The sequence below is a fragment of the Caenorhabditis remanei genome, chromosome II (assembly GCF_010183535.1).
Source record: "Caenorhabditis remanei strain PX506 chromosome II, whole genome shotgun sequence".
NCBI lineage: Eukaryota > Metazoa > Nematoda > Chromadorea > Rhabditida > Rhabditidae > Caenorhabditis > Caenorhabditis remanei.
Genome location: NC_071329.1, coordinates 12512401 through 12538675, shown reverse-complemented (window position 1 = coordinate 12538675; position 26275 = coordinate 12512401). Strand labels below are relative to the sequence as shown.

General features: G+C 39.0%; 11 protein-coding genes across 11 annotated transcripts; 5 read left to right on the top strand and 6 right to left on the bottom strand.

Moving 5' to 3' along the window:
* Positions 1-1199: 1199 nt before the first annotated feature.
* GCK72_006415 (uncharacterized protein) lies at positions 1200-3186 on the top strand (the record flags this gene model as incomplete). Its single annotated transcript, XM_053725616.1, has 4 exons — positions 1200-1231; positions 1413-1994; positions 2038-2615; positions 2660-3186. The coding sequence occupies 4 exons, from the start codon at positions 1200-1202 to the stop codon at positions 3184-3186; spliced, it is 1719 nt and encodes a 572-aa protein (XP_053589810.1).
* Positions 3187-3436: 250 nt separating this feature from the next.
* GCK72_006414 (uncharacterized protein) lies at positions 3437-6354 on the top strand (the record flags this gene model as incomplete). The annotated part of the gene is made up of 14 exons (XM_053725615.1): positions 3437-3602; positions 3649-3779; positions 3847-3950; positions 3994-4202; positions 4254-4303; positions 4348-4413; positions 4459-4785; positions 4836-5031; positions 5079-5200; positions 5248-5317; positions 5369-5634; positions 5688-5829; positions 5873-6084; positions 6130-6354. The coding sequence occupies 14 exons, from the start codon at positions 3437-3439 to the stop codon at positions 6352-6354; spliced, it is 2286 nt and encodes a 761-aa protein (XP_053589809.1).
* A 162-nt stretch (positions 6355-6516) lies between these two features.
* Positions 6517-7489, bottom strand: GCK72_006413 (uncharacterized protein; the record flags this gene model as incomplete). The annotated part of the gene is made up of 5 exons (XM_053725614.1): positions 6517-6661; positions 6716-6843; positions 6896-7135; positions 7182-7361; positions 7409-7489. The coding sequence occupies 5 exons, from the start codon at positions 7487-7489 to the stop codon at positions 6517-6519; spliced, it is 774 nt and encodes a 257-aa protein (XP_053589808.1).
* On the top strand, positions 6562-8028 carry GCK72_006412 (uncharacterized protein; the record flags this gene model as incomplete). The annotated part of the gene is made up of 5 exons (XM_053725613.1): positions 6562-6622; positions 7112-7342; positions 7627-7717; positions 7765-7849; positions 7900-8028. The coding sequence occupies 5 exons, from the start codon at positions 6562-6564 to the stop codon at positions 8026-8028; spliced, it is 597 nt and encodes a 198-aa protein (XP_053589807.1).
* A 290-nt stretch (positions 8029-8318) lies between these two features.
* GCK72_006411 (uncharacterized protein) lies at positions 8319-9597 on the bottom strand (the record flags this gene model as incomplete). The annotated part of the gene is made up of 3 exons (XM_003113575.2): positions 8319-8800; positions 8848-9469; positions 9523-9597. 3 exons carry the CDS (start codon positions 9595-9597, stop codon positions 8319-8321), a joined length of 1179 nt encoding a protein of 392 aa, XP_003113623.2.
* A 3820-nt stretch (positions 9598-13417) lies between these two features.
* GCK72_006410 (uncharacterized protein) lies at positions 13418-15632 on the bottom strand (the record flags this gene model as incomplete). Its single annotated transcript, XM_003113358.2, has 7 exons — positions 13418-13567; positions 13616-13851; positions 13898-14068; positions 14113-14203; positions 14537-14653; positions 14698-15210; positions 15261-15632. The coding sequence occupies 7 exons, from the start codon at positions 15630-15632 to the stop codon at positions 13418-13420; spliced, it is 1650 nt and encodes a 549-aa protein (XP_003113406.2).
* A 211-nt stretch (positions 15633-15843) lies between these two features.
* On the bottom strand, positions 15844-16277 carry GCK72_006409 (uncharacterized protein; the record flags this gene model as incomplete). Its single annotated transcript, XM_003113447.2, has 2 exons — positions 15844-15998; positions 16046-16277. The coding sequence occupies 2 exons, from the start codon at positions 16275-16277 to the stop codon at positions 15844-15846; spliced, it is 387 nt and encodes a 128-aa protein (XP_003113495.2).
* Positions 16278-16406: 129 nt separating this feature from the next.
* Positions 16407-17189, bottom strand: GCK72_006408 (uncharacterized protein; the record flags this gene model as incomplete). Its single annotated transcript, XM_003113829.2, has 2 exons — positions 16407-17024; positions 17073-17189. The coding sequence occupies 2 exons, from the start codon at positions 17187-17189 to the stop codon at positions 16407-16409; spliced, it is 735 nt and encodes a 244-aa protein (XP_003113877.2).
* A 347-nt stretch (positions 17190-17536) lies between these two features.
* Positions 17537-19903, bottom strand: GCK72_006407 (uncharacterized protein; the record flags this gene model as incomplete). Its single annotated transcript, XM_003113722.2, has 6 exons — positions 17537-17728; positions 17799-18359; positions 18413-18478; positions 18703-19269; positions 19317-19723; positions 19774-19903. The coding sequence occupies 6 exons, from the start codon at positions 19901-19903 to the stop codon at positions 17537-17539; spliced, it is 1923 nt and encodes a 640-aa protein (XP_003113770.2).
* Positions 19139-23856, top strand: GCK72_006406 (uncharacterized protein; the record flags this gene model as incomplete). The annotated part of the gene is made up of 10 exons (XM_003113671.2): positions 19139-19194; positions 19512-19653; positions 20300-20400; positions 20449-20475; positions 20540-20864; positions 20913-21099; positions 21628-22955; positions 23010-23456; positions 23505-23739; positions 23789-23856. The coding sequence occupies 10 exons, from the start codon at positions 19139-19141 to the stop codon at positions 23854-23856; spliced, it is 2916 nt and encodes a 971-aa protein (XP_003113719.2).
* Positions 23857-24835: 979 nt separating this feature from the next.
* Positions 24836-26160, top strand: GCK72_006405 (uncharacterized protein; the record flags this gene model as incomplete). The annotated part of the gene is made up of 5 exons (XM_003113869.2): positions 24836-24909; positions 24961-25243; positions 25436-25603; positions 25647-25918; positions 25974-26160. 5 exons carry the CDS (start codon positions 24836-24838, stop codon positions 26158-26160), a joined length of 984 nt encoding a protein of 327 aa, XP_003113917.2.
* Positions 26161-26275: the final 115 nt, after the last annotated feature.

Below are 26275 nucleotides of genomic sequence, written 5' to 3'. Positions count from 1 at the left end.
AAAAGAAGGGAATGGAGACACACAAAACAGTTATTTAGCTAACCTTGATAACAATGGTTTCATCATAAAATAATTCTGAAGTTCAAAAAATTGTGAAGAGTACAATTTTAGGGTACATTTGAAAAATTTCGTTCAAAGTGTTGAGAAAAAACTTTCGAAGTGTTTCCACGTGCAGAAGAAAGCCACCTGTTCTTAACAGTGATATGATGACGAAGAGGAAGTTCAATGATCACACATCTAAGATCGAATAACTAGACGATCTTGAAGTGGAGTTGTGTATGTCCAGTTTCATCTCATAGCGCACATCATTTTACTGAAGGAGTTTTTAGTTTCTGTCGATGAGCTGTCATTTGAACATGTTTGGAACAATATAATATTGAAACAATAAAGAAGTGTTGCATATCGGAGCTTGATTGTTTTATTATCGCAAAAACAACTTCAAGAACCTGGGTTGATGTATTTTAATGAAGTATGTTTGAAACTTTTCTTTTCACTTTCTATTTAAATTTTTTCAATTTTATTTTTTCCCAAAACTGCGAAACGACACGCTTGAGTTTTCAGGTCCCTTACTATCTTCTCTTATAGTCAAATTGCATTTAACTCAAACGGAGCTCTCCTGGTAAGCTATGTTGCGAAATGCTTGCACAGCGCTCAAGCGCTCAAGAGCGCTCAAGAATTGCAACACTTTTCATCAGATTTGAACAGTCCTTTTAAAGGCCACATCCTGGTGCATTCAAAAACAAATGAGTACGGCAAATTACCATCCGATTGGACGAATTCGACTTTAGGAGACCCCCTCTCGGTTTTTTACGACCACTTCCTCACCTGACAAGCCACGAAAATTCTCACAACGGCGCCAACACTATGAAGCGCAAACGCGCCCCAGTGACAATTCCGAACATTTTACAAAAAAAATTTAGGAAGCCGCGAGCAAATTTCTCTGAATTTAGCTCATTTTTACTTTTTTTTGTGCAATTTTGCTGAATTTTGTTCAATTAAATTGTTTAAGAAAAGTTAGGCTACAATTTTGTTCATAATATCTCTCGGCTAACCTTTTAATCCGACTGCTATTCGTAAATTTAGGACATTTTACGATTCATCATTAGCGCTTAAACTTCTCCATAACGTTTTCCTCCATTTGCTTCAGATATTTATTATTATTCATATTTTCAGCCACCTTCAAACACTGCTACCCAGCAATGAGCGAGCCAGAGGCCAAATTGAGTAAGAAGTAAGTGGAAAAAAGATGATAACGGTTCAATCACTGTTCGGCCGATCGGCTCTTTCGTTATTGCGACAAAAGTCGCCATCTTTACTTGGCACGACCGCTTTTCTGAGCCATAACACTCGGTTAGTCGACGTGGTCTCAGATTCTATGAAATTAGTCCTTGTAATAATTAAGTATTTTTCAGTGAGCAGAAGAGGCTCGCCAAGCAAGCCAAGAAGGATCAGGAACGTCTTGAGAAAGAGGCTGCAAAACTGAATGTTGCGGTAGCGGATGCTCCAAAAGTTCCTCGTGAAGCTGATCCATCGGACCCACAGGAGTACTTCAACATGCGAGTCCGGATGATTGAAGCCAGAAGAGCTGCGGGAGAGAATCCATTCCCACACAAGTTTAACGTGACGATCTCTCTAACCGACTTTATTGCCAAGTATTCTCCGCTCGAAAATGAACAAGTCGCCGAGGAAATTGTTTCGGTTGCTGGAAGAATTCATTCCAAACGTGAATCGGGATCAAAACTCGTCTTCTACGATATTCACGGAGAGGGAACGCGAATTCAAATTATGGCAAACGCAAAGTTCCATACTGGAGATGTCGATTTCGTGACATTGCATGACCGTATCAAACGAGGTGATATCGTTGGATTCACTGGACAGGCTACAAGAACCAAGGCCGGAGAACTGTCTTTGATCCCTAAAGAGGTTTTGCAACTCACTCCATGTCTCCATATGCTTCCACATTCTCACTTTGGACTCAAAGATAAGGAATTGAGGTAAGACTGCGAGAACTAAACTGTCACGAAACTATTTTTTTAGATTCCGCAAGCGTTATTTGGATCTCATCTTGAATCCTCGCATCAAGGACAACTTTGTGATTCGCAGCAAGATCATCACTTTCCTCCGCCGCTATCTTGATAATCTTGGTTTCCTTGAAGTTGAAACTCCAATTATGAACCAAATTGCTGGAGGTGCCACAGCTAAGCCTTTCATTACCCATCACAATGACTTGGACATGAACCTCTTCTTGCGTGTCGCTCCAGAATTGTACCACAAAATGCTTGTGGTCGGTGGAATCGATCGTGTTTATGAGGTCGGACGTTTGTTCCGTAACGAGGGAATCGACTTGACCCACAATCCTGAATTTACCACATGCGAATTCTACATGGCGTACGCTGATTACGAGGATGTCATTCAACTCACCGAAGATCTTCTGAGCAGTATGGTTTTGGCTATCAAGGGAACTTATAAGATTGAATACCATCCAAACGGCCCCAACACCGAGCCAGTCTACGAAGTAGACTTCACTCCTCCATTCAAGAGAGTCCATATGTATGATGGACTTGCTGAGAAGCTTGGAGTGAAACTTCCTGATCCATCGACTTTGGACACCGAAGGTGCGAGTAATTAATGTTTGATAACACTAACTATTTTATTTCAGAAGCTCGCCAAGTGTTCGATAAGCTCTGCCGCGACAACGAGGTCGATTGTTCGGCTCCACGTACCACTGCTCGTCTTCTCGATAAACTCGTTGGAGAGTATCTCGAGAGTACCTTCATTTCTCCAACTTTCCTTATCGGACATCCTCAAATCATGTCACCTCTCGCGAAATGGCACCGTTCGATTCCAGGACTCACTGAGCGGTTTGAATTGTTCGCTGTAACTCGTGAAATCGCTAACGCTTACACCGAGTTGAATGATCCAATCACCCAAAGACAGCGTTTCGAACAACAAGCCAAGGACAAGGATGCTGGAGACGACGAGGCTCAGATGATCGATGAGACATTCTGCAATGCCTTGGAATACGGTCTTCCACCAACCGGAGGATGGGGAATGGGTATCGACCGCCTATCAATGATTCTCACCGACAACAACAATATCAAGGAGGTTTTATTGTTCCCAGCAATGAGACCGGAAGATGGAACGGAAAAGAAACCAGAAGGAGACGCTCCATCTACATCTGCTTAATTGTTTTCTTACAATTGGTCATTGTTCTAATATGGTTTTCTGTCATTTTTGGTTATTATTTATGTCACAATTGTCGCCCCTTCAGCGATACGTCTATTGCTTTTGCTTCCCTTTCGGTTTTGTTACTCAAGTTCATTCAGATAAACCTTGTTATAACTTACTTGTTCTAGAAGAAACATGAGCAGTGATACATCAAGGCAACGATATTTTGTAGATGAAACAGATCATTTTCAGCTGAGTTTATTCCAGAATGTATAGTAATAAAAGCCTGCAGAGACGTCAGCGACAGTACATTTCAGAATCCAGGTCAGAAGAGAAATTTTCGAACTCCCTGATTCGTCTCAATGGCCAAAGTCTTCTTGATACAACCGGCAACAACACAACTACGAGAAATAATAGTTCTGATGTCGTCATTGGTTGTTTTAGTTGTCATGAACGTTGTGTGTTACTTATGAATTTCAGTGATCATGGAAGGACGGGGAAGTAATGAAGGACAGATTGGAATTGCAATGCACGACGTGCGACATCCAGAAATCAATCTATGCGAATTCGTAGATTCAAGAGAGTACACAACTCTGAAAACTATGATTAATGTACACGAAGCATATGATGTGATGTCATTCAGCTTTCTTTCTTGTAACTGATTTTTTTTCTGTTTAGATTGTAATTCAAAATGGAAACGAAGAAAGAGGATCCACGAAACTTCTCGGAGAGGCTCTTATGACTGCATTTCCAGATGCGTCTCTTCAATCGATTAGTTCGAAGTAACACAGGAATAATCCCCTATTGTAAAGCTGTTCTTTTCAGATATTTCAAATCAGAACGAGGAGAAAGACAACTCAATTCCTTAATGAATGCCGAAGTTTCAACTGTCTCCGAAGGATGTCTTCGTCGTTCTCTTGCTTTAGGGGCTCTCGCCGTTTTACTCAAATACATTCACGAAACGAGATGTGTATTTTTCCGTGTGAAGTCACTTCGAATCAAAGAAATTGGAGTAGATGACACTTGCATGATTGGTATTTTTAAAAACTAAATATTTTCGTGTTTAAAATACAAAATCATTTTAGATTTCGTGTCTTGGGAAAGTTTGGAAATCATTGATACAGATGATGCAAGTGTGAGTGAGCCAGAAAAGTTTCGGAAGTAAACGTTTGTTTGCAGAAAGCGAGGAAGTGTCAGATGAAGCAGAAACGGACACTAATGTCAGTTCTGAATCACACTGTGACGGTGAGTTAATCTCGTGAGCTGATAGTGAAAACTTTGATAATTAAGACAAACGGCTACCGCCTATTACGCTCTAATGTCCTGCAACCTTCCACAGACGTCAATGTCATCGAATCTCGGCAAGAAGCTATCGAGGAACTGATTGCCAAGCCACAGTTGAAGGATAAATTGAAAAGAACGTTGTTAAGATCTCAAGAATTAGACAGAGTTATTGCAATGTGCATTCAAACGTCAACTTCTTGGACAGTTCGGGATTCTGAAGCAAAAATCAATCAGATTATTAAGTTGATTCAAACTCTAAAAGTTATTCAAGTCATCCGAGAATTACTTGATTCCGCACGAGTCAAATCGAATCTTTTGAATGAGAAAACTGAAGTTAGCACCTTTTGAACTTGCTTGTAAATAATAATTTCAAAAATTTTCAGTTTCTCAAAGACCCTCGTTTCGATCAAATTATGGAAATTCTCATTAAAAAAGTGGATGATACTCTTCTCGATGGTCGTAAGAATTCACTTCATCTCCAAAATACAAAGTGTTATGCGATTAGAAATCATGTTGCTGTTCAGTTGGATCTAGCCAGACAGACTTATGAAGAGCTAATTGCAGGTGTTGAAGAAGTCGGTTAGTTGTAAAGGATGCAATAGAAACGTATAACATTGTGTTCCTAGGCGCTCGCGAAATTGCCCAACACTTCCATAATAATGCATCAGTTCGGCTTTCGTTTTCACAGGCTCGTGGATTCCACTACACATTTGTCACTCGTCAAGCAGAGACCGTTACAATTCCTCGTGTGAGCTTTTACTGAATGATGATTTTGCGAATCATTGTTATTTTCAGCATTTTCTGGAAGTATTCAGAAACAGAACGACGGTAACATTCAATTCGAGAGAGGTAATCGCTTATAATGGTAGGTTGAAGTATTTTGATATTCCATTATTCATGGTTTCACTTCTTCTAGATCGATTAGATCAGGCAGTATCGGAAATGTTCTTGGCAAGTGATGTTATTGTATGTGCTATGATTGAAGAAATGCAACCAATGATTCCTGTTCTGTATTATGCCATGGATGCTCTTTCAACGATTGATTTTCTTTGTGGTCTTGCAACGTATTCTGATTTAAGAGAAACTTGTCGACCATCGTTTGGTCCATCCTTTTCAGTCAGTCAGGGTCGTCATCCGATTCTTGACTGGGCTGATTCAGAGAAAACTATCACGAATGATACGGTATTGGCAAAGCATAAGAATATTTTCAAATTCTTAAACAATCTTCTTTTCAGTGTTTGACAAGAGATCGTCGCTTTGGAATCATCACTGGACCGAATATGGCTGGTAAATCGACTTATTTGAAACAAGTGGCTCAGATCTCAATCATCGCTCAAATCGGATGTTTCATCCCAGCTAATTATGCTTCACTGCCAAGTAAATGAAGCTAGAAGTTCCCAAACATTTTTGATCATTTCAGTTTTCACTCGAATTTTCTCAAGAATGGGTCATAATGATGAGTTGATGCGAAACAAGTCAGCATTCGCTTCGGAAATGTCAGATGCTGCCGCAATTGTGCAATACGCAGACAAGAGGTCACTTGTAGTTCTCGACGAGTTGGCACGTAGCACATCTACAGAAGAAGGCATTGCTATCACATATGCTATTTGCGAGAAAGTGTTGGAATTGCAGGTTTCGAATTACTTGTATAGAACTGTTAATATATTTTCTCTTCAGAGCTATACATTCTTGGCAACTCATTTTCTCGATATTGCCGCACTCGCCAACTACTCGAATGCTATCGACAAGTATGATATTACAGAGTCTCGAGTAATAATGAGCCAAGTTTCCAGCTATCACTTCCTCCCACAAACCGATGAGAATTCGTTCAAGAAGCACAAGTTGCTACGAGGACAATACAGAGGGCCATTATACGGTATGAATAATTTATTAGTGGGGTGAAAATGAATGAGAAATACCGTAATTCGCTGTAAAAAGTGATGAATGTTGGTGCAAATTGGAATCAATAGATGTCTATGAGCGAGCGATTCAATAAAGATCTCTGTAGTAGATAAGATAGACGGGTTGAACCCGATGTATGAGAATTGGTTGGCTTCAAATGGGTTAGTCACTGGATGAGTAGATACGACGTATCCACGAAGAATACTTATGGAAGTGTTCACGGTTACGTTGATAACGACCAGCTTCAGAAGACTCGAGATATCTCTGAGTAAGTGGGAGAAGGACGGAAGGTTTTGCTGGACAGTATCTGAAAGAGTAACATTTTTCTGATGTAATTTCTTGAATTGGAATGATGACTTACGTCTCAGTGTGATTCATTTCTCCTTTAGCTCCACAAATTTTACACGGCGCCAAGGCTTTCAGTTGCTCACATTTCTGTTTGGTATGATTTTCCCATCTTGGATAACTTATCGATCGGCAGTATCCGCACTGGAAAGAAAATTGTTGATTATCTGCTAATCAAGATACTTTCTAAACTCACACCATGTTCTCGTTTCTTGAACAATGAAGGCAATTCTGGTTCAGATCGAGTTTCTCTGGGATGTTTCGCTTGCTCTTCAGCGGAAACAACTGCAAATGAATCGCCCAAAGGTGTACAGTCATCGTACCATTTGCCGAATGAAATGTAGAGATTAGTATCCGATGCGCTCACTGAATCGAAGAATCCTTGATTCTCAGGTACAATAAACGTCGGAAGTCGGAGACGTTCACTTGGTGGAGGCTGCAAATAATATCGATTTAGTTATTGTTTCAATCAAGCTTCATACCGTTCTGACTGGTTCCACGTCAAAGGAAAAAATAGAAGACGTAGAAGTCTCCGGTCTCGTTGGATCCTCTGGTGGTGGTGTGAGCATCAGCGGAGGCATTCTGCTCGCAAGAAGATCATCGAATTCGTATTCGATTGCATCGAGTATAGGCGGAGGAGTTGGTGAACGAAGTGGTTCATCCTGAGAAAAAAATATAATATTTTGAGACAAAGAATTTCAAAATTTACCTCTATATGATAGAACAATTGCTCATTGAGTTCTTCTGAAGTGAACGAAGAGTTAGTATCGGTCGGAGTTTCCAGTGACATCCTTTGAAGAAAACTAATTCTGAATTGTCGCTTTTTTCTGGTAGTTTGTTGTCTAATTTGAAACTTTTCGCGCGCTTTGCATCAACATTTTTGACCGTACCACCGAAGTAGATCAAAATTAATTTTATATTTTTCAGGATTCGAGCTTATTGAACTGTCAACGTTTCCGGATGAAGTTTTGCAGCATGCACAGCAATTAGCAGCTGAATTAAGAGCACAAGTAGAAGAGTGAGCAATTTTTGACAGTTTTATATTTATAAAAATAAATTTTTCAGTACCGAACGAGATTACGATTCCGAGCGTCGTCGTGTGAAAGTGTTTATGAGTCACAGATTGAGAGAATCTGCTGAATATTTCATGGTAAACAACTTATAATCAGCAATAGTTCCTTATAATAAATTCAACTTCAGGAGATGCATGGTGAGAAATGGAAAGAAGAGCCAGCAGCAATCGAGAAAATGAAGTCACTTCGAAACTATATGATCGAGGAGTTGGCGAAAATAGACAGACAGGAACAGATGTCGCAGGAATCGGAATAGTACTTTTATTTTTATTTTTAATGCATTCCTTCTTTGATGTCAATTTTATTCTAATCATGTATCATTGTATCTTGTTTTTGTTTAGTTGCCAGTACAAAATGTCTGAAAAGTTGAACAGTGATTTTCTTCGAAAAAGTTTTATTTCAATATTATATGAGGAATTTCAAGAGTAACTCAATTTGAGTTGGAATTAGAAAAGGTTGAAGAGCGTTGAGGTGGCAAATTAAAACTAGTACCGGCTTTAATTTTCAAAAAAAAATGCATATTATATGAGAACTAGTACAAACGAGTTAGACTTTTGGGATGGCAATTTTCAGAGCTTGATCCAAATCAGCAATCAAATCATCGAGATCCTCAATTCCGACAGAAATACGAATGAGATTGTCAGTGATTCCAAGAACAGCACGAGTTTCAGCAGGCACTGAAGCATGAGTCATAATGGATGGAAGTTCAGCAAGTGATTCATATCCTCCGAGAGATTCAGCCAATGTGAATACTTTGAGAGCAGACAAAAATGAACGACTCTGTTGGAGTTCTCCCTTCAAATAGAATGAAATCATTCCAGACATTCCTTTCGTTTGTTTTTGATGAACTTGGTGTTGTGGATGAGATTCAAGTGCTGGATAAAGGACTGATTCGATACGATCATTGGCTTCAAGATACTTGGCTACAGCCAATGCATTCTCATAATGAGCTCTCATTCTGATATGAAGAGTCTTGAGTCCACGGTTCACAAGGAAACAATCGAATGGGGATGGGACTGCTCCGACGGCTGAAATAAGTAGAGAAATTATTTGAAAGTTAGAGAAAGAAACAAACCTAATTGCATGAAGAAAAGATGTTGTTGGAATTCATCATTATCAGTGATAACAGCTCCCATTACAACATCAGAATGTCCATTGATGTACTTTGTAATCGAGTGAACAACGACGTCAGCTCCAAGAGAAATTGGACGTTGGAAATATGGAGACATGAAGGTGTTGTCAACAACTACGAAGATTTCTGGATTCGCCTTCTTGGCAACTTGAACGACTGCGGCAATATCAACAACTTTCAGAAGTGGATTCGATGGGGACTCGAACCAAACCATCTTGGTGTTTGGCTTGATTGCCTTCTCCAAATTCTTAACATCAGTCAAATCAACTGAATCGACTTCCAATCCGTGATTTGGAACGGCAACACGACGAATATATCTTTGAGTTCCTCCATAAACGTCATCAGAGCAGACAATGTGATCTCCGGTTTTCAAAAGATTAATGATGGCAGAGGTGGCAGCGAGTCCAGAGGCAAACACCTGGCAGTGCTTGGCATCTTCTAGAGCAGCCAAATTCTTCTGAAGAACATCACGAGTTGGATTTCCAGCACGAGAGTAATCGTGTCCTTTTGGTTCTCCTGGTTGATCTTGTTTGTAGGTTGAGGACATGCTGATTGGTGGGACAACCTGAAAATTTGAAAATATGAGAGCTGAGTTTCCTAGAAAAAGAGGGGACCAACCTGATTCATATCCCATTGTTCTGGTTCTTGTCCAACGTGGATAGCAGCAGTTCCGAAATGTGGGAAAGTAGACATGTTTCGACTGCAATAATAAAAAGATAGACTGATGTCGAGAATTGATAATGAATGGATTTATAAGAAAGAAAAATAGAAGAGGACGGAAGAGAGAAAAAGAAAAAAGAAGGGGCGGGGTCTTGATGTAGGAAGAGAGAAGAAGGAGTGGACAGATGAGAAGGTTTCGATGAAATCGTTAAAAAACATTCAGAAGAAACTAATCTTTTCTCTTTTTGCTGGACAAGAATAGCTAGTTGATTATACAAATAGAGGAAAATCAGAAAATAAAACATTCGGAGCCGAAATTGGATTTAGGCAATGTTTACCTGAAGATTATGGTTTAGAAATGGATGGAAAACGGAATGAAATGGGACAAGGATTTTCTACATGAGATAGTTCTCACAGATGTGGAGAAACAAAAAGAAAAAGATAAGAAAATTCTGCAGAAACCGGAAAAAGGAGCGTGGGAAATGAGAAGATGAGAGATGAGATGACTGGCTGATTAGCCAGGTTCTGCTGATTTCGATTCGGTCGTTCAGTTTCAGTTTTTTCATCATTTCTCAGTTGTTTAATGGGAAAGTGTAACTTTTAGGGTATCATTGTCACAAACTGTTCGATATTTTTGTAGAGCAAGTTGAAAACCTTTTCTCGAAAAACGCTTCCATAAAGTAACTGTTCAGAGCTCTCACAAAAGAATAGATAACCCCAAAAGCCACTAAAGATGAAGATTTGTTTTGATAAGCTCACTAAAACCGAATAAATTGAAAACAAACGGAAAACGGTGCCGCTACACGCTTCTAAAGCGAGAAATTTTAACTAGACTATTAAAAAATGAGAATACCTTCTCGGAAGGGATTGTAGGAAACATCTAGTTGTTGATAGTCCCTGAACCAACTGCTGAATTTTCGATCGGACCATTTCTCAAAAATCGAAAGAGAAATCAGGAAAGTTCAACTGATTGTTTTCTGAAACCTCATTGTGTAAATACTCTGTACTTTCTCTCTCCAAATCGTATGACTATAATCACGTAATCGTTAAACTTGAACACCAGAGACACACTTGATCTATATGTTGATCTTTTCCTCTCTCACATGTTTCAACATTTTCTGAAATTCAGAATTCCAGCCACCCCCTATCACCACGTGGGATCGCATGTGGTATCATACGAGAAACATGTCGATGAAATTCTTTTGGATAGACACAATTCTCTCTTATCTTTCTCCTCTTTTTTATCAAACACGTTGTGTCTACTGCAGAAATGGAAGAGCAGAGAGGGAAAAAGAGAAAAAGAGTTCAAGTTCAAAACATCAGAGGAAGGGAGAAAAGAAGAAAGAAATGATGATATTTCTGACGCGTTTTTTAACTGCAAACTGATAAGATTTGAAAGGGGAATTTGATCTGCACAGAAGACATCAGTTTGGGAAAAAAATGGAGAGAGAGAGAGAAAGTAAATGACACCAAAGTCACAATTAAGTCTTTATTGGAAATGAATTTTATGTTTCCAAATGGATAGTTTTATGGGTTTTTTTCATGGAGGGAAACGACTAAACTTCAATTATTTGGAGAAGGAAATAGAAGTTAAGAACCTTCAGGGAATTCAACTTGTTGCGTTTCTTCTGAACTTTTCCTGAAATTAAGGTTACTGTACTTACAGTAATCCTTCAATAACCAAAAACCTGACCAATTATAGGAATTTAAAAAAAGAAAAAGCCTATTTTCAGTATTAACAATCTGGTATTAAGTTGAAGAATATCTGAGTCTGGCCTAAAAACTCATATTGTTCTATTCTGAACTCTGATTCGAATGGTTTCCATGACGTGAATCCATCAACATCAATATCAAAAACATCAAAACATTTGTCAGCAAAATTCAAATTTGATGTTTTCTCTGATAACTAACCTCGTTTCCGATAACAACTATAGTTTTACTCCGATAAGACAGGGAAAAACTACAGATCAGAGAGAATTGAAATGGCGTGTTGAATGTGTGTGCTCCTGCGCATATTTATATATATATATATTCTCAGTCTCCGTCCGCTTCTCTTTTTCTCTCTCCGCCCCTCTATTTAACAACTGAGCGGAAAGAGACAAACGGTTGCATCAGCCGAAAGGTCGACACAGATGATTGGCAGGGAGAAAGATAAGAAAAAGAAGAGAATTAGAGATTTGGAAGAAGACTTTACAACACAAAAAACCACTTAGTCAGTGGATATACGTATAGCTATCAGGAAGATTAGAAACCTGTATAGTTGAGGTTTTATCTGGAATTTTGAGAAAAAACTTTGAAAAAAAGAAAAAAGAAAAAGGAAAATCCAGAAAACCAAAAAGTACATCAAATAGAACAAAGATTCTACCGAAATGAGCAAATAAAACGTTTTGTGGTCAGTGTAAACTCAGACTCAGAATCTCTTCTTTTTCTCTCTTTTATACTCCAATTTTCTGATTTGTCATTGTCATCATTTGACCCCGTGTTTAATAGTGTTTTGTCATCATCTCAATAGGAACATGTGTGTCGAAAAAAAGATGAAAAATATATGTTGTGCTGACAAAACGTCACTTATCTCTTATTCTTCTTTTTCAGACTATTACATCAGCAAAAAGTCTAGGAAGAGGAATTTGAATTGAGTAACGGTTGATTAGGCAATTAGGAGAGATTCAAAGGAAAAATTGGGAAAGACTTGATCCGAAAGAAGAAAGAATCAAAAAGTTTAAATAAGGAAATATGAAAATGAAAGAAGAAGAAAGAGGCGGAGAATAGGAAGAAACTAATGAAAATCGATGCGCGGAACGAGGGAATGGAGAAGCGGAAAACGTGGAAGCAAAGAGAGAAAGAAGAGAACATTTCGGGGGGAAAAGAGAGCACTAAAGTGTAAAAGAAGACTTCATATTGAGCATAGCCCTCCTCTATTCGAAAGGTCGATTTGTTGTTATAAGGCTGCAAAGTATTACATATGCGAAAAAACCAGGTCAAGCTTCGATAATATTCCCCGGACTGGCCCAACGAGAAAAATAGTTACAGTACTGTGCAAAAAGATACGAACTTTGGCCGTTTTCAGTTGAAATTGTCCAACTTTGAGAGGATGTCATAGTAATTCTGATTGTCACACATAGAGGGTTTTTATTGGATCCTACAGATCAAAAGTAGAACTTCATTTCTGTAGTTCACAACTTTTTTTGTACAAAAACTCCCTAGCAAGTTACGTTAAAATAATTTCTCTTTCAAATCGACCAATTTTAGTGAAAAATAGTGCGATTTTTGAGCTGTCGCTTCAAAATGACAATAACTCTATAGGGAGTGTCCGTACAAAAAAGTTGTCAACTACAAAAATGAAGCTCTACTTTTAATCAGGATAATTCATTGTAAATCTACTTGATGGGACAATCAGAATTACCATGACACACTCTCAAAGTTGACTGAAAACTCCCAAAGTGTCAACATGCTCACTCGAATCTTTTATAGGGAAGCTCTTTGGCGGAACTGTTCTGGATACCCAACAGTAATTTTGAGCGTCCAAACAAGGTTTTGAGCAGACTCTCAAGTCTCAACCATTTTAAAAACAAAACTGGGTAATTTTTTTTCATTTTGACTCTTCTAAAGAACCGGAAAAAAACTATCGCTATACTTTAATGATGGCTTACAGAAATTTGAAAAATGATCAGATTAGGTTTCATTGTTGTTAATCCATTAGCAATTTATTTTCCAATAAAAATAAGTTAATTCGTTTCAGTGAATTGATATACATCGATAAATAGAGAGAAATAATATAATTTTCGGTTAAAATACAGTTTGAATTCTGAAAAAGATAGGGAGATCGTTTAAATTGACAGAGAATTCATAGAATTCATTCATCTGGTGTCGTCGTCACTTTCCTCTTCCTGACGCTCGAAGGAGTATTCGATATCGGATCCTTCTCCTTCTTCTGTCTCTTCTCTCTTCCGTTCTTCACTGGCTGCTCGCTGTTCTGGCGCTCTTTCTTCTCTTGCTCTTCTCTCTGGAAACTATATGAGGTGATACTCTGTTTTTATGTTAGGAAACGTACTTCTCTAACGGCCATCCTCAATTCTTCCGGCAGTTCGAAATCAGCAAGATCATGGAACTCTACTGGAACGGACTCGTTCTCTTCACAGCAAGCCATTCCGTACCACGTGTCGAGCTTGGCTCTAGTCATATCCATGGATGGCCGAACAGTGTATTTCGGTGGGAAAGTGACACGAGTCACATCTTGCCCTGTAGCCAGATTAGTCAATTGATTGTTGAACTGACCCTTCAGGTTGTCTGGAAAGTTTATCCTATTCTTTGTCACTTTTGAGTATTGACTTACCATCAAGAAATACTTCAGATTGACGTGGCTCATCGTCATATATTCTGTTCATGCGATCGACAATTGCAATCATATTAAATTCACGATTAATTCCGACTGGTTTGTAATCAATGAGAAGAGAAGTGAGACGAAGTTCTGAGAGTTCACACCATCTAGTTCGAGGATCGAGGTCTGAAAAATAACAGTATTTTCATAAGATTCACTTTTCAACTTACCAAGGACATAATGCTTCCGAGAAGCTTCTTGGATTGGACCGAAAAGTTCGGCCATTAAATCGTCCTGGGTGCAAGTTTTTATTACTCTCATCTGAATCAAACAGAAATATTGAACTATTCTCGGATTCAGAATGACTGTCAAATACAAGGTCAGAAGAAAACTGACTAGAAAGGAACTAAATGTTTGCAAAAGAAAACAACGATTTTTTTCTTCAAAAATTGAAAAGATAAGAATAGAGGAAACTTTAAATAACAACAACAACAACAGAAACAAAATATTCTTTCAAAAGAATTGAATAGACGGAAGATTACAATCTCAATAAATATCGAAAAAGAGATAGTAATTGAGTGAATTTTCTCAAACAATCACTCCCTCTGATCCTTTCTTCAAAAATGCATCAAAACGTTTGTCATCCATAATTACTAGTCGACGGAACGGATTGTATTTCTTTCCGTCTTTCTCGACAGTATGAAACTTGCTTCCTGGTTCCACATCCATATGGACTGGATAATCGAAGTGAACTTCTTTTCCTTCTTTTAGCTGAAATGAATTGTTAAAAACTGATCGATCGGAGAAATTCATACCTCGAAAAGAACTCGATCTTCCGGATTATCGAACTCGATTTCAGAATTAGCAAGAGCTGCTGCAGCTGCACGCTTCTTTTCCGCCTTTCCCATCTTTCCCTTCTTCTTTGGTGGTGCACCACTCGAGCTGTTTCCTGCTTTATCGTTGGCTCCTGAACTTCCATCGCCTTCTGCGATTCGCAACTTTTGAATATAAATAATGGTTTTATACTTCGTGTCGAAGCCGGTCAAATCAGTTCGGATGCTATCGAAAATTTGAGGAACAACAAGAGTTGGAAAATTGAGAAGTCTCTCATTGACAAAAAGAGCAGCTTGACCATTTCCAGCTTCCTGAATCTCTTCGATTTTCTTGTAAATCTCAGTTGGAGCTCCTTTTTTCGCCCGATTCAGAAGATACACAAAAATATCCTTGATGAACTTCGGAACATTGTCTTTATTCTCATTAAGAGCCACCGTCGTACACAACCCGTAAGCCATGAAGTCCTCTTCCGTTTCGTCGTTGTCATAGGCTTGCTGTAAGCGTTTCTTATATTCTACTCAGTTCACTTTTATGATTATATTACCGTAAGAACAATGCCATGTGGAGCTTTAGCGATAATTCCTTCGGCCATTGATTTCAAGTCAATATCCGCCCTCAGGAATGTTTGAGTGAGCATGTTGACAATACCATCCCTATCATCGTCCGAAGGCGGGTAAGCTTCAAAATCAAAATCCATGAGTTGGTGTTCTTCCTCCTCGTCGTCTTCATCGTCAACATCGTCGGCTTCTTCATCACTCAGATCTTCATCCTCGTCTTCCTCTTGTTCCGGATCTGATTCAGGCTCCGGCTCGGGTTCTTCCTCTTTCTTCGCTTTCTTTTTGACCACCAACTCTTCTTTTTTCTCTTCCTCAGCTTCTCGTTTAGCTCCTACTTTCTTTTTGAAAACTCGACCCATTCTGAAAACAAATTATACACAATAAGAGAATAAGACACGTAATAAGTACTGACGATCAAAGGTATAAATGGCTATCAAACCAGTTCCAATTGATAAGCAAAGAAAAGTAAAGGCAAGACATAAGTGTTTTTTCAGGAAAGTATGAGAGATCAAATAGGTAAGTTTAGAAGTGATGAGTTCATAGATAATAATGTGAGTATTCCAAAGAAAATTAGTCATCAGCAAGTGATTGGGCGATTCGAAGATATGCAGAAGCTCGAGCAATGGTTGTCCGATCAGCATTGTCTTCGCCACAAGTACGATCCCATTGCCATACTCTGATCGCATCTGGACGAGATTCAATATCCAACATCACTCCTTTCGGCCCTGAAAATATTCTTTGTGAAATGGAAAACATATGTATTGAGACAAACCCTTTCTCTCTTTCAGAACGTGAATTTCATACCCTTCGGGAGCTTTCCACTCGGCTCCTTCCATTCCACGACCACGGAACATACCTCGTTCCGCCGACTCTCCATCAATTTGTTCTCGAATGAAATTTGAAGATACTTCTGCTGGACCGGTATACTGAACACTGCATGGAATCGAATGAACTTCTTTTTTCTCTGCATCGAGTTTTTGAGCCGGACCGATAGTATATGACATTTTGACTGAAAATAAGAATATAGTATTTTGGAGAATCAAGTACTTCACAGGCAAATAATTAACAGTTACGAACTGCATTTAACGAAAATAGAACTGAAAGATTAAAATAAGAATAAGTTTTATTTATACTCAGATAAAATCCATTATTTCATCAACTTCTTCAAATGAATCATTCGCTGACGCGATTTCTTTCGTAATGGGATCATCGGAAGTGGAGTTCAGCTCTAATTCTCCATATAGTCGTCGCAAATTTGTTCCCAGTTTATCGTCGCTTATCCATTTCTCACAATCGAAACTCGCAGTTCTAGATGGGTTCGAGCAACGTAGAACACGCGGAAAACTACGGAAATCTTCGACATCCAGTGATAGTGTTAGCTGTTCTTTGTACTTCGTCGCTTTTAACACAACCCTCAAATGTCCGCTTTCTTCGTCATCCATATCCAGCTCAACAATGTGAAATCCATCCGAATCTGCTTCTTTAATTTCCAAAATGGCAACGTCCACAGTGATACAGTAATCAGTGATCTTTTCCGATAGCTCGTATAAAGTCGATTCTGCCGTCCATTCAAGATTGTGGAATCCGTCGATGAACTCGCCACTGAACTCAGGTGGTTCTTCAGGAAAACACTCGGATTTGCGGATTTTTAATTCGAAAATTTGAGTCATTAGTGGGATTCGGATCATTACGAAACTTTCATCATATTTTGAGACCGTTGATCGAACCAGCCTAGATTTCAGTTCTTCCGTCTACAAAATACTAAAATTATTTGCATGAATTTGAGAAAAGAGCAGAACCTGAGTAAGCCATTCGATTTCAGAACACTTTTCTTTCCGCTCCCGTATTTCCTCCTCGTTTCGTGGTAACCGTTTGCAAAAGAAATCCCACACTTCATCGCTCACTACATCGTACATTGTCAACCCTGCAATTCTTATTCATATCTCCAAGGAGGGACAACATGAAGAAATAGGAATAGAAACCATTCATGCAGACAACATTTGAAAGTAACAAAACTTAACAATTTTATTACAAAACAACAAGAACCATACAAGGAGTGAGAGCAACCGGTGAGAAAATGACAATGTGAGATTTTGAGAAGTTGATTTTGGAGTGAGGGCTGTGAATAAATATTAATCAAGAATAGTATCCAAGATCAAACATGAGACAGTGATATCGACAACTATTGAAACATTAATACTATGTTGGTAATTCAAGAAGAAAACATGCAGGGTGATAGAAGAAAACGATGAAATCCTTCCAACTACATTGCAAACGAGCATCCTTCCATGTTTTTAGACATCAAGAATTTGAGGAAGTCGATGTCTTTTTTTCTCAAAGTTTCGCGGTCAGCGTAGTCAGCTAAATGACTTGCGAGACACATCATCTTTGTAAGCATCATCTCCGATTCATGTTGAAGAGCCATGATTGCACCAGTTTCAATTTGATGATCTGGCTATAAAACAGAAAAATCATGCAAGCACAAAAACAATAACAAATGAATGAGTACTGAAAAAAAAACTTACAAACTCTTCCTTCATAATTTCATCAACAACATCTCGGAAGTCTTCCGGCGGAATTGCGAATTTGGTCGACATCTTCTCATAAACGATTTCACGGTAAATTTTGCTTTGCCGTTTTTGTTTACGTTTCTTCTGTAGTAAAGCTGTCTTCGTTTTTCCACTCAGCAACGCTTTTCGGTACTGCTTTGCTGCCTTCAATCGTTCCGATTCCTCACTTTTCTCTTGTTCGGAAATCCCGTAGTCCTTATCGAAGAGTTCAGTTTTTGGCATTGCAAGTGGTAAGAATAATGCTGGTCCAGAGTAAATAATCTCGCAATCTGAGTCCTCGTTTTCGGTCGTACCAATGGTTTCGATTTCTCCGAGTGTTTCGAACTGTTCGAATGATTCTGTTAGATACGGAAGAACATGATGATCAGCTGTTGATTGCATTGTTGACTCGTAAGATATCAGAGTCGTAGAGTTTTCCAATGTTGATTCATGTTCAATGGCCGGTGAAACAAACTCATTTGCAAAAATTTTTGGGAAAAGCGTCTGAATATCTTTCAGTTCATCTGGGTCAGCGTTCTGAAAATCGAAATTTTTTTAGTAATGAATTAGAATAAGAAATAAGTACTGACCAGTGTATCGATTTCAATACTACCAGCCTCGATCTCATCTCGTAGAAGACGCCACACAAGTGACATCTGTAAATAAGGTTGAACATATAAATAGGTATCAATGTAATAATAATTTCAAGCAAGTAGATTTAGTTGAGCAGCAAACTCTTTAAATCGGAAATTCTCAGAAAATTGGCATTAAAATTGATTTTTTAAGAAAAGAGATAACAACAACAAACATATAACGAAAAGAAAACAATAGATAACAACAGAAACTATAAAATCGTCTTATTCAAATTGCTGTAACCGACTCCGACAGCTGTGATCATTGCCTTATCAAGACTTCCTGTTCTGAGATCTGCTTCATCCTCTTTTTGAACTTTTCGGTAATCTTCCATTTTGAATTCAATTTCAAAAAATTGTTTGAGATGACGTAGAGTGTGAACGCTGTACATTGGTAAAGGTCCGTAGAGGAAATGCGATACATCTTTAGGGCAAAGAGTCATGAACGTGCTGGCGAGAACTTGGGCACTGCTGTCTAGTGCACCACCCATGTAAATTTGTTGAAGAAGAGAGTGTCCCGCCTCGATTCCAATGTCCTCCGGAAGAATAGGATTTCCAGGTTCTCCCTTTGGTCTTGAAATAGCTTCAGCCTGATAAACAACACCCTCCGTTGTTTCAGCAGTGAGGAATAGTCCATATCCTGGGGATGCTCCACCGGCGTCTCCTTTCCGTTGATCAACAGCAATGAAGACGTCTGCAATATATCCGTGCATTGCTTTCTTTGCTGCGTCAATCATTCGGTAGGCAAGTGACGGAGTGACTTTTGAAACGTAAGCCTGTCCACGAATTTTGCAAACTTTTCCGACTTGCTGACGCTGAAGTTTTAAATTAAATTATATTTTTGCAATGAGCAAAAACTTACCTTCACTGGGCGCAGTGTTTTGACGATTGGAGCCGTAAAAATAACAACTCCACCTCCTTCAGGCTTTAATCCTCTGCATTGAATCTTGATATCCAGTTTCTCATCGTTCAGCACGAATTTATTATAAACTTTCAACCAAGAAGCTTTCATTCCATCTACTGAGAGCTCACCAGGTGCATTTGTCACTCCTTTCAGCTTGATTGTCATAGCCAGTTTACAAAACGGAGATAACAGGATCAAGGGCTCCAAAAAGTATGAGATGCATCGATCAGTTCCACAATCCACGTTAACAATTCCACCAGTAATCATTCCCGGTCTGAACGTTACTTGTGTACCGGTACGACTGATTTCTACTTTTGTGCCGTTTGTAACTTTTTCGAGCAGACCAATCAGTTTTGCTTCGAAATCTGCAAATATTAAGTAGCTTCATTATTGTTCAATTTGAAAAAAAACCAACCACGGATTCCTGGTCTATCATCGTTTTTTCTGATGTTAACAATTCGAATAGGCCTACCACTGAGAATCGAGTATGCTAGTCTGATTCGGAAGAAATTGCATCCACTGAACTCCAGTGTTTCGCCAGACATTTCTGAATAAACATTTTTAATAAAAAATCTTAAAAATTCGGAAAATGGAATACAAAAAAACCCTAAATTTTGAATAAAATACAAAAAACTAAGTGCGCTCCACTGAGAACTTATTACCCGCGACACGGCTTGCGCTGCGTTCATTGAAATAATTTCCAACGGCTTTTGAAATACTTTTATCAATTTTCAGCTTAGCTGAAATTTATCCAATCGAATCGTTAAATGGTTGTTTCATAAAGTTATACTCCAATCGATATATCACTTTCAATTCGCAATAAACGTATGTTTCATCCAGAAAAGACATCGATGTAATTTGTAAACTTATAAGACTTACGAAAATTCTACTGTTGTTGAATCCATGAAAAGTCTACGCTGTTATATTTCTCTTTTTTTCAGATGAGTCACGAAAACCAGGAAAATTACGACGATTACGGGGGTGATCAAGACAACAAGTACGATCAACAGTATGAAGAACAAGGTCGAGGAGACGATTATGGGTTTGTGTTAAATTATTGCACAGCTAATCGATAAATTTAATTTTTCAGAGGCTTTGGGCGTGGCGGATCTTCGAGGTAACAAAAATTCTTGAAACTCTTCCTAACAAGTATGTTTCCTTCTAAATTCATTATTTTTCAGTGGTAGGGGAAGAGGTTTTGGCGGCCCTCCAGGTGGATATGGTTCAGGAGCACCTCCTCAATATGGCATGAGAGGCCGTGGTGGTCCGGGAATGGCTCCTCCAGGATTCGCAGGTAGAGGCAGAGGATTCGCTCCACCAGGTATGGGTGCTGGCTTTGCCCCGCGCGGACGTGGTATGCCGCCGGGTCGCGGAGGGTTTGCTCCTCCATATAGAGGTGCGTACGGCGGTGCTGCAGTAGGTTACAACTACAACGGCGGACCCGGTGCTTATCAAGCTCCGCCACAAGCCCCAAACCCACAGGACCAGGAAGAACGATTGAAAAGGGTCTGTTTCTGAAAAAAGCTTGTCTTAAATTCAATATGTTCAATTCAGCTTGCCGGTTGTGAAGATGGACAAGAATTATGGGTCGAGACGGAGACAGCCGAGGGAAAAAAATATTTTTATCATCCGGTAAACAGGAATACGATCTGGGAGCGTCCTCAAAATTCTAAAATTGTCAGTCAGCCAGAATTAGCACAGTTAATTAACCGATCTACTGAAGAGGAAAAGAGTCGTGAAGGTATGTTATTTAGTGTTTATTAACTCTCCCACTGATTTTATTCACGTTACTTGATTTATTCTTCCACACTTCCCTAATTTACTTTCAGGAGGTAAAGTTTCAATTCTGGAATAGACATTTCAGATTCTTAGGTTCTTCTTCTTCATAAGGTTATGTCGCTCTTCTAGTCGTTCCTCTTCATTGCTGCGAAAGCTGAAAAGCGTTTGTTAGAAAAAAAAACCGAAAATAAGTTTGAATGATATGAAACGTGGTAATAATAAAAAGTCCGTCTTGTTTCTCAGCCACAGGAAAAAAATGCGGGACGACATCCGATTTACGAACTGCGAGAAGGACATTCTATGCCGTGCGAGCCTCTTCCCAACCTCTAATGTGTAATGTCTACTTTTCTAAGTTTTCCATCCAGTCATAGTCATTATATTCCTCATCTTGTGATATTTATTTTTTGGGGTCCACCTCGGGGGGCGGTCTCTGAATTTAGTTCAGGACCTTTCCACTACTCGATAATTTTAATGGTGTGTCATTTTTCAGAGCGAATGCATGGTCACCCTCAAAGTCCAGATGATGCTTGGACGGAGTTCAATGCACCAGATGGCCGAAAGTACTACTACAACTCGATCACTCATGAGAACACGTGGGAGAAACCTAGAGCCCTTGCTGATAAGGACAATGGATCAAAGTCACCAGAGCCGGTTCAATCGGCTGCAATTGCTGAGGCGCAGGCAAAAGCCCAAGCTGCTCTGGCGGCCTTCATGGCTCAGCAAAAGAACTCATCCAATGGTGGTGGCGGTATGCCTTTGTCAAAGGCACAAGCATCTGGAGCAGCGGCTGCAGCGGCGGTTAACGCAGAAGCTGCAAAGAAAAAAGATTCAACCCGTCCAGTCAGTAGCACCCCAGTTAGTGGCACTCCGTGGTGTGTCGTTTGGACTGGAGATAGCAAAGTGTTCTTCTACAACCCATCAACTAAGACTTCTGTCTGGGAGCGACCTCCGGATACATACGGGCGTGAAGACGTAGACAAACTCGTCCAAAACCCTCCAACTCCAAAGGCAGAAGACGATGCTCAATCTAAAAAAGCCAGTGACACAGAGTCGGACTCTGACGAAGATGGACCACCAAAAGCTAAGAAGAGTCGTGCGGAGAAAAAGAAAGAAGCATTGCTTGCAGCTCAGAAAAAAGAAAAGGAACGGCCACGTCAAATGCTACAAAAGCCAGTGGATCCTGCAATCGAAGCAGAAATGCTTGCCGCAAAAGAACGAGAGAAAGTTCCACTGGAAGAAAGACTGAAACAGTTCAAGGAGATGCTGGAAGAGAAAGGAGTATCCACTGGAAGCACTTTCGAGAAAGAGCTGTCGAAAATTGTGTTTGACAAGCGATACTTGTCTTTGGGAGCTACAGAGCGTCGAGCATGTTTCGATGCTTTCTGTAGAGAAAAGGTCGAAGCTGAAAGAGCAGAGAAAAAGAAGAAAGCTAAGGAAGCTAAAGAGGAGTTCCAAAAACTACTTGCAGAAGCTGAACTGAATGGACGATCGACATTCACATCGTTCTCTTCCAAATTCGGAAAAGATCCTCGTTTCAAAGCTATTGACAGAACTCGTGATCGTGAAGATGCTTTCAACGATTTTGTTGGAGAGTTGCATAAGAAAGAGAAAGAAGAAAAACGGGCTAAGAAGGAAAAACTGAAAGCTGCTTTCGTCAAACTTCTTGAAGAACAGACGAGTTTGACTCGTAAGTCGAAGTGGTCGGTTGTAAAGAAAACGTTAGAAGAGGAGGAACGGTATATTGCACTAGACAGTAGCTCTACAAGAGAATCACTGTTCCGCGATTACGTTGCTAACTTGGGTGACGAGACCGCATCTGTAAGTTTATTTGTTGTCTAAGTTTGGAAACGTTTGCAAATAAGTAATTTACAGGATATTGAAGAAGAGCAAGAACGTGAGAAACGTCTAGCTGCTCAAGCTGCTATTGCAAATCGCCAGAAAGAAGTTGAAGCGGAACTGGGAGATCAACTGAGAGAGCGAACCAAAGAAAGTGAAAAACACAAGCTTGCAGAGAATGAGGAGACATATCGTACCCTTCTCAGCGATCTAATCAAAACAACTGAGCACAGCTGGCATGAATCAAGAAGAATTCTTCGCAAAGATGATCGCTATGCCAACTGTGACATGCTTGACAAAACACGTAAAGAGTCATTGTTCGATGAGCATATGAAGAGTTTGGAAAGAAAACGCCGTGAAGCATTTTTCCAAGTTCTTGATAATCATGAGAAGATCACACCGATGATGCGTTGGCGTGATGCTAAAAGAATCATCCAAGATGAAGAAGATACATTTGTGAAAGTTGCCAGCAACTCGGAAAGAGTAAGTATTATTGTATTCATTTCCAGCAATTGAAAACATATATTACAGAAAGTGGAAAGAGATTTCCGTGATTGGCAAGAAAGAAGACATGATCAACTCACCGATGAGTTCAAGGAAATGTTAGCTGAAACAAAGATTATCACGCATAAAAGCAAGAAACTGATGGAAGAAGGTGAACAACATATGAAAGATATTCTGGCTGTGCTTGAACACGATAAGCGATGGGTGCGAATGACTCAAATGAGTGCTTCTGAACGTGATCGTATGCTGGAAGATCACATCGGTAATAATCGATATCTTGTATCAATGAAATTAAACTTAATAATTTACAGATAATCTTGCTCGCAAAGGAACACCTCCTCCACCAACTCAACAAGAGCGCGATCGTCGGAAGTTGTAACCTGCCGATTATGATTGTTCTATTTGTTGTTGCTTACCCATTTTACAACTAATCACTTCCCTCCATCCAATCTCATCAGTTTTGTTCTTTTTAGAACCTAAATTTTCAGTATTTTATCAGGATTGCTCGTGTTTATGTTTCTGTTAGGTTTCATCCTTAATGATTCATGCACATGTGATGTACTCTTCAAACATTGTTCTTATTTATATATTTGGTTCTTCATTAATAAATGTGGGTTCACTCACTTAATTGGAAGTTAGCATCAGATGGGCTGATACAGAAAACATAAAATAATTGGTTTGTTTCTCTTGACGAGTTAAGATAAAACACGACTGGATGGAGAAAAAGGTGAATAAATTGGCATCGCAAACGTCCCTGATTTTCTGGCAGCAGACTCAAACTACTGTCGGTGTCCCAGCTCCAAGTGGGAAAACGAGAAGAAGCCAATGAGAGCTTGAATTTTGGAATCTAAAGTACAAAATACTCTGAAAAAATTGATGAATGCAAAGATCTTGATTAATGTAATTTTTTTCAAACTTGGATTGTTTTGTTTATTGTTTACTGTAAAACCTGTAATAGAGGCGCACCCGGTAAAAAGAGTTTGGAGCATCCTATCTCGGCTGCCTTTAAAGATATGACATTTTTTTCAACTGGAGAAACGTTCTGAGAATATTAAGCTATATTTTGTCAGTTTGCAACTTTTTGATATTTCTTTTGGGAACCGAGATATATCGCTCCGAACAGGCACTGCTAGATACGCCTCTTGTACAGGTTGTACGGTATGTTTCAAAATAGCGAACGTCAGCAAACGTCGGTTATTCAAATAGTGCATCCAAACAGAAGAAGACGAAGAAGATCGATAAAGGTGGGGAGGATTGTGTACCACGCCTTCTGCTCTTCTCTCTTCTTTTCTCTCTCTTCTCTCTCTCTCTTTTCTGCATTCAAATATTCCTTATTCTCTGTGAAGACCTCTCTCAAAATGCCCGAGTCTTCACGACCACTAACATATCCAGTTCTAAGAAATTTAATTAGTCATTTGAAATTTCCGAAAAGGTTTGTAAAATTAGTTATAGAGGATTAATTAATTAGTTAATTACTGTTTAGAAAAGAAGTAGCTCGACGAGTTTCATCGATCCGTTCAGTGGAAAAAAGCATTCCGTATAATCTGAAATCAGTTCAAATAACTGAAGATTATGCAGCGAATTGTTTCATTTTATGGATTGATGGAATGGTGATTCGATTCGATCGAACAGAAAGACAAAATGGATTAGTAAGGATTGTAACTGTGCAGAAATCAACGATTGACTTGCCAGAAACAGCTATCAATCGATGTTTGGATTACTATTTGAATAGACCGGATCTTCATATCAAACAATTTACAATCAATGTAAGTCAACCACTTTGAAACATCAAAATATTAACTGACGGATATTTTGAAATTGGCAGCGTTCATTACGGTATTGATTGGTTTTCAATTATTTAACGTTATAACCACGTAAGAAAAGAGCCAAAATCTAGTTAGCTGGAGAACTGATGATATTGTAGAACTACTTTAGATCTAAAATTAATATAATTTCAGAGAGCAGCATGGCCATTGAAACAATTCTTTCCAAGTGGCATTTCATCTATGAAAATCATAGTTGGACGTGGAACCGAAAGATCATTGAAACAGTTCAAAGATGTGAGATTCAAACGAGTTATTGTGGATAACTCGTTCAACGATTCATCCATTTTTGCTCTCCCAATGGTAAGAAAAACTGGAAAGAAATCAGAAAAAAGAGATATTTTAGGTTCATAATACTGCTAACTTGTCGATAAGATCAGTGGAAATGCAGAATGATGAATTGCTGAACATGCCACTGAATTCATTCGCAACAGTTCATTCGAACTTCATCTTGAATGCTACGTTCACCGACTTCTGCCTGAAACTTTTGAAGCTTGAAAATCCAGAAATTGGGACCTCATTCACTGGGCATTCCTTTGTGAAGAACTTCAATCTGAAACGATTGTTAACGGTGTTCCAAGGACGATCGGATACAAAGAAATCCATGTGGAATGGAAGGTAACTAATAATTCAGAATTTATCCCAATTATACAATTTTACACTTTTTTTTCAGAAAAAGTACGACAATCGACATGGGAGATGACAAGGAACTCGTCATCACTTACAACTTAACTGGAACAGTTTTCGAACCGAAACACCACGTCACTGCGACGATTCTGAAGAAGGGATCTTCGGTCGATCGGATTCCAGGAATCGTTCAAAATCTTGTTAACGTCTTCAATGGAATCAGATTGACCTGATTTTATTTTTTCTTACGGTTAAGATGTGATAACTGATTTCAAGGTTTCAAAATAAAACATTTCAACTAACAATTCTTTGAAAAATCAAAACTTGTAAAGCTCATCAGGAACAATA